Source organism: Protomyctophum bolini (assembly GCF_963924005.1).
Source record: "Protomyctophum bolini genome assembly, chromosome: 6".
Taxonomy (NCBI): domain Eukaryota; kingdom Metazoa; phylum Chordata; class Actinopteri; order Myctophiformes; family Myctophidae; genus Protomyctophum; species Protomyctophum bolini.
The window spans coordinates 6,088,888-6,101,728 of NC_137867.1; the positions used below are offsets into that span (position 1 = coordinate 6,088,888).

At 43.7% G+C, this 12,841-nt stretch overlaps 1 protein-coding gene across 1 annotated transcript; it reads right to left on the minus strand.

Moving 5' to 3' along the window:
• Window positions 1-301: 301 nt before the first annotated feature.
• On the minus strand, window positions 302-12,365 carry LOC308316851 (kelch-like protein 24; the record flags this gene model as incomplete). Its single annotated transcript, XM_080765639.1, has 13 exons — window positions 302-613; window positions 709-877; window positions 1,684-1,866; window positions 2,317-2,386; window positions 2,797-2,967; window positions 3,772-3,903; window positions 4,907-5,071; window positions 5,638-5,806; window positions 6,382-6,525; window positions 9,723-9,914; window positions 10,539-10,673; window positions 10,811-11,024; window positions 12,334-12,365. 11 exons carry the CDS (start codon window positions 12,363-12,365, stop codon window positions 1,725-1,727), a joined length of 1,566 nt encoding a protein of 521 aa, XP_080621765.1. The 3' UTR covers window positions 302-613; window positions 709-877; window positions 1,684-1,724.
• Between the last annotated feature and the right edge of the window lie 476 nt (window positions 12,366-12,841).

A 12,841-nucleotide genomic window follows, 5' to 3' on the forward strand; every position in this document is an offset into this window, starting at 1 on the left:
CAGAAATCAGAAATGTTATCAGAAGCCACCCTTTGTATTTTTATAAATCCTGTACCCCATATTAACTACCATGAGCAACACACAAACAATTACCTGAACACATTGTACTGCTGTCGGGAAGAAACCACTTGGCTCCAAAAGTTCAGGAAATTAAAATGTTTTTTTCTTTTCCTTCAGGAGATGAAGAAAGTAGAAACCCCTATATTTTGAAAACAAAGCAATACTGTCTCATCAACGTTGGTGTTGTGACTTTATGTATTGTCAATTACTTGCATGAGAGGGGGGGGGGGGGGATAAAAAACCATATGAGCTACCCAGAAAGCATACACATACAGTATGTGGCCTCTCTTGCACCCATGAAAGTGTCTACCAGTAGTAATCGTTGGAATCGTCAGATTCGTGCGGCTTAGCCTTAGGGTAAGGTACCTCCTTTACATCTGTACTCAGCCAGAGAGAGACGCAGCTGAAATAGCTGCGACCTGTAGGTGCCGGCCCTCTTCTTACATATCGGCACCTCCGGTAACTGTACCGTTCGGTGCGATAGTCGCGGAGCTCACCCGCACTTTCCCATTTGTCCGTCTGGCCACAGTACTCTTGGATGTCACGGAGATCCCTAAACAAAGACAGAACCAATAGCAATGAGAGAAATGTTTGGTGTGAACAGACACTTTATTTCCAGTTTATATGAAGCAGTAAGTAGTGTCTTACGCGCCATAATCATCCATCCCTCCTAGTACGTAGATCTTTCCAGCCATCGCAACCACACCAGGATTTCTACATGAATGCTGCATCGACGCACACATGGTCCACTGGTTTGTCGTTGGGTCGTAGCACTCCACCTTGTTCGTGGTACTGTCTGCTGATAAATCATCACCACCTATTAGATGAAGAGGAATTAACCAGATAGGGAATAGTTTCAGAACAATGTCCAATCTGGGAATAGATTCCTTACCAATACATTTGTGTTTGTAAAGGTGTCTTACACATATCGCAAAGATTGAAATTCAGTTTCCCTGAATCTGTGACAACTGCTGAAAGTTGGGGTCCATTAACAACCTACTGTACAGTATATGCAGGCACAATCTTCAAAATGTCATTCTGCTTTAAGTAGCATGTGACGTGACGTGACTTTAACTTTATTTTTACATGGGCCAGTTTCGAATTGCAGCCACCCTTAAGTGCTCTTTGAGGGCGACTTTGAATTCTAGGGATACACACGGCTGGTGGTATAGGGTGTTCCACATTTTAGTGGCATATGAGCGAAATGAGTTTAACCCCTTGTTTGAGCAGTATCTAGGTTGAACGTGGTTTGTGGAACTCCCTCTGGTGTTGTGAACTTGTGATCATGGACTTTGTTGACATTGAGGAAGTATTTTGACAGGTACATGGAGCGAATCTTGAAGACAAGGCCCATTGCAAGTTTCTGTACTCTGTCGTCAACCGTAAGCCATTCCAACCTATCAGAATCGGGAAGGGGTGAGGTGGGTTCTGGTTCTGGAGTTTGGCCAAGTAGTAGCCAGTTTGTTTTGGGATGTCTGGAGCCTTGTTTTAAGGGCCTTTGAGGTGCTGTGGTACCATGAGGTGCATGCATAGTCAAAGAAACCCTGTATGAGGGCTCCTGTTAGAGTACTTTTGCTGACCGGTGAGGAGATCCTGTACAGCCAGTAATGACGGGTATGATACCTATAACGTAGATCTTTCCATTGAGGGTGCAGGCAGCTGAATCAGTACGTGGAACCTGCATAGGAGCCACTTCTGTCCATTCTGCGGTTTTGGGGTTGTACTTGTAGGCAGGGACGTATGTGGCACGGGGGACACGGGTGACCCGTCCCCCGTGGGCCGCCAACCGGTATGTGGACCATGAGACTGTGAACGAAACAAAAAAGTAAATTGTGAAAAAAGCCTCAAACGACGCAGCACGGGGTGCATACGTTGGTTAGACATACTAACAGTCTGACAACACTGTCACTCCGGACATGTATGCGTGGCACCGGCCTACTTGGGATTTGATGCAAATTGGGAACAATGAAAATCGGGAATGCATATCCAATACCCTATATCCGTTGTCAGTTTGTCACGGCATCATTTCAATGTTGCATTTGAAGAGCCTAGGCAGGGCACCATAAGAAATGCCTGGGTTTTTAGAGAAATTATCTGTTCTAGGTATGGAAATGAAAATGCAAAAAAACTAAGAAAAGAAAAGAAAACCGTTTTTGCAGAACAAATGAAAAACAAATAAGGTGTGAAAGGAACACACATTACACATTGTGAAAGGAACGCACATCACAATGTGGGCCGGAACCAAACTAATCCCACCTTGGTAGCCACAGATGTCTCTGCTTGTAGGGTTGCAATTGGGCCGTGTCTGTGTCAGGGGAACCAGCAGCTAGGAACCAGGAGGACACAGGACAAATAGTTATGCATTGTCAACAGCAGAACGATGAAAATATAATAATTCCAACATTTGTACAATTTGTATTTCTGTTTCCCTTTAAGGCTTCGTAATCCCAAATTGCACAGGGCAGATAACTTAAATATGCAAATAAATCACTGACACGTAATAAAAAAAACAATCTTACAACATGCCACAAAATGACGTGTTGTAAGCTTGTCGATCTGTATTTCTGATTATTAAATGTATGGACATTTTTCCTTTTCTTCATTCTGTGCCAATCACAGATTTTGACGTGGTTTTCAGTTTTTACACTCGATGGCGCTCTTCGCTAACCTATGACACACCGTTCGAGTCCCAGCTAACATCAGGTGAACCTGCAGGTGCATAAAGGTGTCCCATACCAAAAACGTAGATCAGTCCATCCAGTGCGACCACAACAGGGTGGTTGGAACAGCGTGGCATGTCCCGATTGAGCTGCCAGGTGTTGGCGCGGGGGTCGTAGCGCTCCACAAAGCACTCACTGCAGTCCTGGCCACCCACTGCCCACAGATAGCCATCCAGCACCACCAGGCCTATGGACCATAGGGCTAGGTACTCAGAAATTAATCTTGAATAGTCTATAATTAAAATATATTTAAAATATTTGATTATTATTATAAAAAGAACACCCGTGTGAAGTGAGGGGCGCTTTTATCATCGTACATCATCATGACGTAAAATGTCGATTTGTCAGACACATATGACGTACATTCTGTGTAAATTCTATTGTGTAGGACAAAAATACAGATTTGCTCCCTTCATTGTCAATGTTAATATAATCTTTGTATAGGACCAGGATAGCCAATTTGCTCGTCTACATATGGCGTCAATTCTCCATTGGTCAATTTAATGTCTGTATAAGAGGAAAATCTACACTAATAGCTGAATATAGGAGGGGCTAGTGCCCCTCAAAAAAGAATCCCACAGAAAATGAGTCACTGTACAAACAGCAGAATTACAAACAGCACAATTAAAATAAATCACACCTGTGTGAAGTGAGAGGCGCTCTTATCATCATACGTCATCATGACGTACACTATGACATCATCAGACACTATGCCGTAAAAGTGTCCATTCATTGTCAATGGTATTTTAATGTTTGTGTAGGACAAAGGTTGTGCACACATACATCAAAAGCTGGATATGGCAGGGGCTAGTACCCATCGAAAATATCTTTTGTTTTTATATCACGATACATAGTTTTTTGTACTTAATCATGCTAATTGAATATACATATTCGATTCGTATTTGATTAGTACGATTAGATTGTGTAATGTGTGTTAATGGTTAGATAGTAATCTACCAGCCCCAATGGACCATACGTTCATCTGTCTTACCGAAGTCAAAGCGTGCCTCAATCATGGAAGCCATCTTAGTCCATGAGTCATCATGTAAAGGGTCGTAGCGCCACAACTTCTTACCGACTTTTTCATCAGGAAGTTCTCCCCCAGCCACATACAAAGCAGTACCTATGTTGGGAGAAGAGCAGAATTGAAACGGCCTTGGAGTAGAGTCGCCGCTTCTTCGCCTGGAAAGGAGCCAGCTTAGGTGGTCCGGGCATCTGGTTAGGATGCCCCTCGGGCGTCTCCCTAGGGAGATCCTCGATGCACGTCCCACTGGGAGGAGACCCCGGGGCAGACCGAGGATGAGGTGGCGGGATTACGTCAACTCACTGGCCTTGGAACGCCTCCCGATCCCCCAGGAGGAAGTTACTAATGTTTCTACGGAGAGGAAAGTCTGGAGCGGTTGAAGTTGGATGGATGCCTTGATTGTTAACCCATATGCTGCCACCTGCTGGTCACAGAGCCAACCGCAGAATGCTGAGGCTATTTCAATGCGGCACACACTGGGACTGACATCCTGTTTGGAGCGTCCATCTTAATGCTAAATAAATAGCTTCAATGCTAGCGAGCTAAAATGAAGCCATCCTTGCTCTAGAAAGCGCCAATGTTTCCATCTAAACTACCGGATAATCAGCAAAGACCTCCGAACATCGCACATTTTATCCAAACCATGGAGAGCTTCGTAGATTAGCAGTTATTCAGCTTTTTAGTCAGCCTGTATAATGGGAGGTGGACGGCAGCGCTGTTGCGCAACACGGTCTAAGATCGCTAAAGAAGATAAGGCCAAGCCAAAACAATTATAAAAAAATTGAAATCAGCGATCCGGTTTGATATCAATATCAGCTTAGCAGACGGAACATTAGGCCAGAAGCAGTTGCCGGTTGGATTCCTTCTGGCGGAACCTTCCGTCACGAGCAGTTAGGTGAGGTGAGATGAGGTTAGGTTATAGGGTTAGCAACCTACGTGGCCGGTTAAGACTGAAGTTTAGGGTTAGGGATAGTGTTAGTAATCGGTCTGACTAACGTGAGGTCGAAACGATGACATGTTACCGACTGAAATGACCCAGCGGGATCAATAAGTGTGTTGGTCTCTACTCTACCTGACCCTCATGATGCTACTCCTCACTCACCTATCACAGCCAGACCATGCTTGTGTACTTTGAATGGCAGACGGGCCAGATTCTTGTAGTAGTTTGTAGAGTCCATGAACAGAGGATCCAAAAACCCGGGATCCAAATACTCAACGCGGTCAAGACGCTCGCAGTTACTCCAACCTCCCACCATCACCATCACCTCTTAATACAGAGAGAGTGAGAGTGAACATAACACATTTTAATACAGAGAGCGAACATAGACACAACATCTTTTAATACAGAGTTAGCCTCGATAAAGAAGTGGAATCGTGCAACTCATTAGTGTAGCACCTCAAACACTCACATAAACATGCACGGTCGAGAGAGGGGAGAGAAGGAGGCTGAGGCTTTGCGTAACGTTTGTGCTACATGAGCCAATATACGTGGCTGAGAGTGAGGGGGGAGAGAGAGTAGGAGAGAGAGAGGGAAAGAGTGAGAGCGGGGGGAGAAAGGGGAGAGGAGGCTGAGCTTTGCAAAACGTTTGTGTGAGCCAATATAAGTGGCCGAGAGAGAGAAGGGCGGTAGAGATAGAGAGAAAAATTGTGTTCCTGTAACGCATAAGGGAGAGAAAGTGGTTGACACTAGAGAAGGGGGGGAGGAGGGGAGAGAGAGAGAGACAAATAAAGGAAAAATAAGTTTTGTTTGTACACATGACATTTTACTGTAGGGCAGCAGTGTACCTTTGGCCCTACATGGGTGTACTGTTTTACTGTAGAGCAGCAGTGTACCTTTGGTCCTACGTGGGTGTACTGTTTCACTGTAGGGCAGGCGATGCTGCTCCATGGCCTCAGAGATGAGCCTCTGGCAGCACGGGGATTCTTTCACCACCTCCAGAGACTCCATCGCATCGTGGAGGTAAGAGGGACTGATCAGAGGAAGACGGATCAGCTCTAGGAACTTCAACAACAAAAAAAGAACACTTCAATTCAAACTGGGCGAAGCCAACATTTTAAATCTCTACATCTGCCTCAAGACAAGAGTCTCTATCTTTACGTTTGTACGTACATAGGTTAAGTACACCTATGTTTGGAGGAACATACGTATGTACGGCAACATTGTGAATGTGATATCTCAGGTACGCCTTGAGGGAATTCCATGACATCTGGCAGGTTTTATGTTAGAGTTTGCACATAATGCATATCAACTAGGGGTGTAACAATATATTAGTAACTAAATATATTATGTAAACCTTAACATATCGAAACAAAACTGGCTTATTTTCTATCAATGACACACCCCATGAAGCCTTGAATTAATGTAGAATAATCACATTGCAAAGCCTATAATTTGATGACTCAATGCCCTACCGGAAACTCCGCTGGTCAAATTATTGGCTTAGGAATGTGTCAACAACTAAACAAATCTCAACAAATGCAAGGCTTCATGCCATGGGGTGTGTAATTGTCAATTGATAGAAAATAAGTCACTTTGTCTTTGTAGAAAATCAGGTGAAACATTGAGAAGTGACTGACCTTCTCAAAGTGCTGTCTGCGTGTAGGACACTTATTGATCCACAACATGGCCGCCTCAAAAACGACCTCCTCTTTAGGAACATTGAGATTTTTACCGGAAAGAATCTTTGTCACTTTATCCACCGGGAGAGAGAGGAACTCCTCCTAGAAACAGAAACACACACTAGATCAGTTTATTTAGCAGGGGCGGTATTGCAGTTGCTGTACCGCACTGTTGTGATGAAAAGAGAGCTGAGCCAGAGGGCAAAGCTCTCTGTCTAACGAGCAATCTTCGTTCCTACTCTCACAATCTCTTGAGAGAACTAGTGTTGACTAATCATTACAAGTGGCTCTTAAACACCTTTAGCGTAATATATTTACGATATGAAAACCATACAACTGTGACATAAACAACGTACACACTTTGAAATTACGTTAAACATGGAACATCCGCAACATTAGGTGAGAAGCTGAACTGGCTCTGACCAAGAGCACAATTGATTAACAACAAATGTGGATTAAAACTGTATGCTATGATATTCTGTGACCTGAGAATAGTTATGTTACCATTGTTATGGTGTATACTGTACTACAAACAAAAGGCTCTGACCCGCTATGGCTGTCGTCCTCTTCCAACTGCAATCACCACGCAACCTTCTGCAACCCTGTGAGATGCCACTCACAGGAGACGGTGGACTGACCGGGAAAGCCATGCTCCAGCCTGACAACGCCCTGCTCTGCTACTCTCTCTGCGGCCATGTCGCCAGCCTGCCAACGACCTACTCCGACTCTCCTGCCGTCTCTCCTGTGCGCACTGTCGGCACGCCCCGGTCCACAGTGGCAACCTGGCTGTGGAAGATGGAAGGCTGGGGGGGAAAGCAGGTTCTCCCCTCTGGCTACAACAGGCCACTGCCTTCAAAACACTGGGTTACCCCTGGGGGTACACTACAGTTTAGAGTCAGGGGACACTGCTCAACCCATGAGCAAAACCGACGCTAAATGCCGACAGACTCTGATACCCGGCGAAAAGGTTGTATGAAACTGAACATGAAGTTATGGCATTAACGTGAATATGTAGCTTTTAGCGTAGGTTCAATAAGGAAGATCTTAACCAACGCATTCATTCGGCCTTTCAGCACTATCGTGGCTCATCATTATCTGTTCTCAAATCCTAGCAATTTGCAGCAGCCAATCAGGTGATTTGACTCCGCCTTTAAATATGTCTGCCTCTGACACTTCTCCATTCTCCTTTCAGTCTGCAACAATGCTACCACAAGGTCAGTCATGAGCTCGATAACACTGCCAACTGCATCGCTCCTTCAGCTTAAGCTAATGCTTCAACTACTGCAAAAGGTTAGTCAAGAGCCTGCTAACACGTGCTGACTACATTGCTCCTTCACCTTTTGCTACGTCTGCAAAAATTTCGGTTGGTCATGAGCCTGCTAGCACATGACGACTGCATTGCTCCTTCAGCTTCGCTTCAACTAATGCTTAAACTGCTAAAAGGTTAGTCATGTGCCCGCCGACGTCATTGCTAATAGCCCTCAGATAAAGTCACTGTCTGCTGCCAACATAATGGCCATGCTAAAGCAGAGCACTAAATTAGCTACCGGACTCAATGATCATAATAATGCTTATTCATCAGCATTCTTTGATATTCTGCTTTGTGCTTCCTTTCCATGTCTGGCTTCCTGCATGGTGAATGATCAATGCTGATGGGAAATGAGTGCCGTTCATCTCGGAAGACTCGGATGCTGGAATGGTCAGGTTTGCAGCCAGAGCCAGGCCTCGTCTGTCGTTAATCAATGCATATTTTGCATGAGCACCTCGGTGGCATACATGCCAATGCTTAATCATCAGCTGCAATCAGTCTCATTGGTATTTCATGTATGTCATTCATTGCTTGTTGGTGCCACATAAAGTTCAATCGCAGCAACTTCTAGGTTTCAGTGTCTGTTCACCATTCTGCCCTTTATTTTAGTATTGCATATTCAAGTATGCTGTCTCGGCTCACTCAAGCCTTATGGCACCTTGTCGTATCAAGATTGGTGCGTTTCAAATCGGCTCTCAATCTGCTCAATAGAGGCAGATTGCATAGGGAACTCAAGCTGTTATTTAGTAGACCGTTTCTGGTCTTCAGCCGCTCATTATGCAGCTCCTTTCATAGGTTTTTGGGGGATATCTCTCAGGTCGGCCTTATAGCCTTCTATGGTTGGCTTTGCTGCATATCTCACTGAAGCCTTCAGCGTATAGCCTATTCGTTAAGATCAATTCCGTATTCAGCTACATATAGCTGGTCATGGTCGCTCATGCTATTAATGCTGAAGATCAGCTGCATATAGGCTATAGCTGGTTGCTCATGCTAAGAACAGTTTCATATTCGGCGTCATATAGCTGGTTGCTCATGCTTAGAACAGTTTCATATCCAGCGTCATATAGCTGGTCGCACATGCCTAAGATCATTTGCATATACAGCTTCATATAGCTGGTGGCTCACGCCTTATAACAGTTGCATACAGCTTCTATACCTGGTTGCCCCATGCCATTAAATGCAAGGTAAATTCCAGCCTTGCTAACCTTAGGTCTTAGACGACCATCTCGCTTTCATGCTTCCTAAATCGTCATTCTCTGCCTCAATTCTGTCATTTTGCATATAGCTGGTGGTGGTTGCTCAAAGTAATCGTAGTTTGCCATGTTGCTTCATGCTGTCTAAATTAAAGTGTCATTTGCCATATTCTGCTTCATTTCAGGTCTCACCTGCCTCGGTCTTTCAGAACTATCGTGGCTCATCATTATCAGTTCTCAAATCCTAGCAATTTGCAGCAGCCAATCAGGTGATTTGACTCCGCCTTTAAATATGTCTGCCTCTGACACAGACACTTCTCCATTCTCCTTTCAGTCTGCAACAAGGACCCCACCAAAAGTACCACTTAAACCTGGTTCATTCTATCCATGTTTTACATTTGTTTATTTTTAATAAATTGATGATTTTAATTAAGAAGTGGTTGTGCCCTATGTATCCTATGTTTATGGTCGATACAGTATTTGAATATGTAATGTAGTCTGTTCAAAAACGTACGTTATGTTACAGTGACGTGAACAATATAATTTCATTATATTGCAATATTTTCATAATTAATTTTTCATAATGTATGGAAAATGTATATTTGGAATATTACGTCCTGTTTAGCCCTTGCCCAATCCTAGGGTATGGTTGCCAAATATTACATAAGTGTGCACCCCTGGTAATGGTAATAAATCACCTTTAGCATCTTATTGTCTTGAGTTAATCTGCCCCATACCGTGAGGCACCACAGGCTGTTAGGAGGAAAAGCCAACAACAGACAAACAACTTCTCTGACCTGCATGTAGACATCTCCGAAGTGTTGGGTGATGTAATGCATGCTGGATCTCTCCAAGTCCTCTAAGGAATGGGCCTCAGCAAAGCTGTTAATGCCTAAACAGTTGTTGTTATCTAGGTGATCCCGCATGTAAGAACAGCACCTCTCTTGGACAGCCTTCACATCCAGCATGTGTGCTGCTGCTAGAACGTCCTAGATAAAAGAAACAACTTAATTAGACAGACAGACAGACAGACAGACAGACAGACAGACGCAGGCTACGAGAGAACGAGTCACGCTTTTATTGGGAAGGTATTATTCGTCCGGTTTGAGGGAAAGGGAGTTCCAGATTGAGGGTTCCGGCCTGATGACTACAAAACAATGACTACAACATGACATAACGATATCATGCGGCAATTTAGTAACACAGACCAGGCTTTCCTCCGAGGTGGAAAGCCTTAGCCTGGCAGGGCCAGACTCATAGCGTGGATTCACTGACGCTTCGGGGAGGAAGCGCCAGTGAAAGGAAAGCCTGGTGACGCGAGGCTACCACTCCCCAGTGCATCCATGGATCCTGTTGGCCAGGTCAGGTGTACCTAATCAGTGCTGATTACACCTCAGTAATGGCTGTGCCCAGGTCACCCCTCCGTGGATTCATCTATAGCTTCTCTGGGTGACTTGACTGGGTGATAAAGTATCAGAGTGCTGTCCACAAATGAAACAGCCCTGTCTGTCAAACCACAGTGACAGACCTACAGTACAGCCTCCGTCATCATCATCACAGTGGGGACTTCAGCATGTGTGTGTGTGTGTGTGTGTGTGTGTTCATTACTTCACCTGCACATGTTCTTTGGGGATGGCCACCTCTGATGTGTATGCATAGGTCAGCAACAGGTCCAGGTTGTGAGCTTCTACTCCATGGACGTTAACCCTGTCCTGTCTGGACTCCAACATGCCACATGTAAACATGGCCTGTGGAGGACGGAAAGGTGAACGGGTTGGCTTAGGTCTCTAAATGTGCATTATGCCAATAATAAATGAATTGGTGAGTTGTTATAGCACGGTCTTCAGTTCACATGAAAGCCAAAGTCAATGTCATTGAGGTTTACCTGAAAGTAGGAGCTAAAGGATGCCAGCACAGCTCTATGACAGGGGAACTCCTGTCCCCCACAGCACAGAACCACATCACACAACTCTCTATTGAGCCGGAGACGGTTCAGGCCTTTTAGGACCGTGTCGGGATGCTGCCCGGTCTTCTCCACAAGCACACAGTTCTTCCTGGTTCTCTTTCTCTCTCTCCATCTCTCTCTCTCCTCAGACGACCTGTACGAGCAGATGGAATAAATGGTTAATAGACACGTTTGTGCGTTATTCCTGTGAATTGAATATGAATATTACAACAACGAGCCATAGGCTTTCTTTGGTTTTAGATCATCTTAGTGGACAACCTGGTATTGAACTGCACTTTCCTGTGCTTTTCTCTGCAAACTGTAAATAAAGAATTAGAATTATTTATTTATTTGATTAATTATTTTTGAGATAATTGCAATTTATACATATACACACATACGTGTATATATATAATTTTTTTCCCATGTGTGTCAGTTCTCCTGTATATTTACATTATTTGTCATATCTCATACGAAGTCTAAAAGTGTCTAAAACTAATTTTAACGTTCCAATGTTCAATACAAAAACAAAAAAACTCAAATTGTTAATTGCAATTACTTGTGTGACTGACAATTAATCGTCAACTTCTAAAATGTAAATAATAAACTACATTTTTCGAATTCCGTGCCATCGAACGAAGCTTCGAATGTTCGAAGGTCAGCCCTAGTTTTTGGTGTGTCTTGTGTTCCGTCTTGTATGGGGAAGTGGGGAAAAAAAGGGGGATCACCAGCAAAATGTGTTAATATAGCATCAAAATCAGTTTAACCCTGTACATCGACCATTAGATATAGAAGATCTACAAGCTCACAGTGCGTTGTTGTGAGCTTCTAGAGATATATTCTTTTCTGAAAACAAATTTGAATGCTTATGGAATATTTAATTTTAACAACACAAAAGACTCTGGCGAAAACCAGTTTCCAGATGGGAGACCATAGCCAAATATATATTAATGTGGGGCTCCTTGATATGAAAATGTTTGAGATGTTTAATCGTATTAACGATGGTGCTGAAACTGGCTTAATGTATTGCCAAAATGTAAATCTACATTAATATTTAAATGTAATATTTATTATAACCTTTGACTAAATACTTTATTAATAGTTTGCAAAAGGAAAAAAAGCACCAGAATGTACACTTCAATACTTCAATACAAGGTCTGATAAGACCATCTTGGTTAATTGCCGGTCTGGTCCCACCTGGGCTACAGTTCAAACCAGAGGATAAAACCAGACGAAGCACTAAAGGTGGTTGCACACTGGACGCGTTTTTCGGAAAACCGACGGAGAAACGCCGCTAAAAATCCGAAAAACGCGCTCGGTGTGTGGGGACCTTAAGACTTGTTTACATCAGGGTCCTCCATTTTCAATTCATCAGAACATTTAACAGGGTTCCTACACATTTGGAATTTGGAAAAATTTGGAATTCGGAAAAAGTGACCGGTTCTGTGTCAAGGGGGACTTACATGGAGCTGCATGAGGAGCTGCTTGACGTCATGTTGTAGTTTCCAGTTGTCACCTTATCACCTACAACTGTATTCTAGGCCTTAAGGCGACAGCATAAGAAGGAATCACTGACCAGGGACCAGGAGCATCCCTCTGAGCATCCTGCCAAGGAAAACAGAACAACAGTAATAGTTTAAGAAACAAACATTTTTCCATAATATTATTTCTCATTTCCCATACTTTTCCAGACCGGGAGAAGTATGAAATGCAATTCCATACTACTTTACCAAACTTAACATACACACTTCAATGAAGAAAAAGGGGGCGGGGGGACTTTTTAAAGAGTGCTCTTTGAGAGCGGTTTTGAAGGAGTCTAGGGATTCACATTTCTTAACTCCCTCTGGTGTTGTGATTGTGGATTTGTTGAATATTTTGACAGGTACATTGGTATCTTAGTGTAGAGAATCTTGTAGCCCAGGCCCATTGCAAGTTGCTGTACTCTGTCGTCAACCATAAGCCATTCCAGCC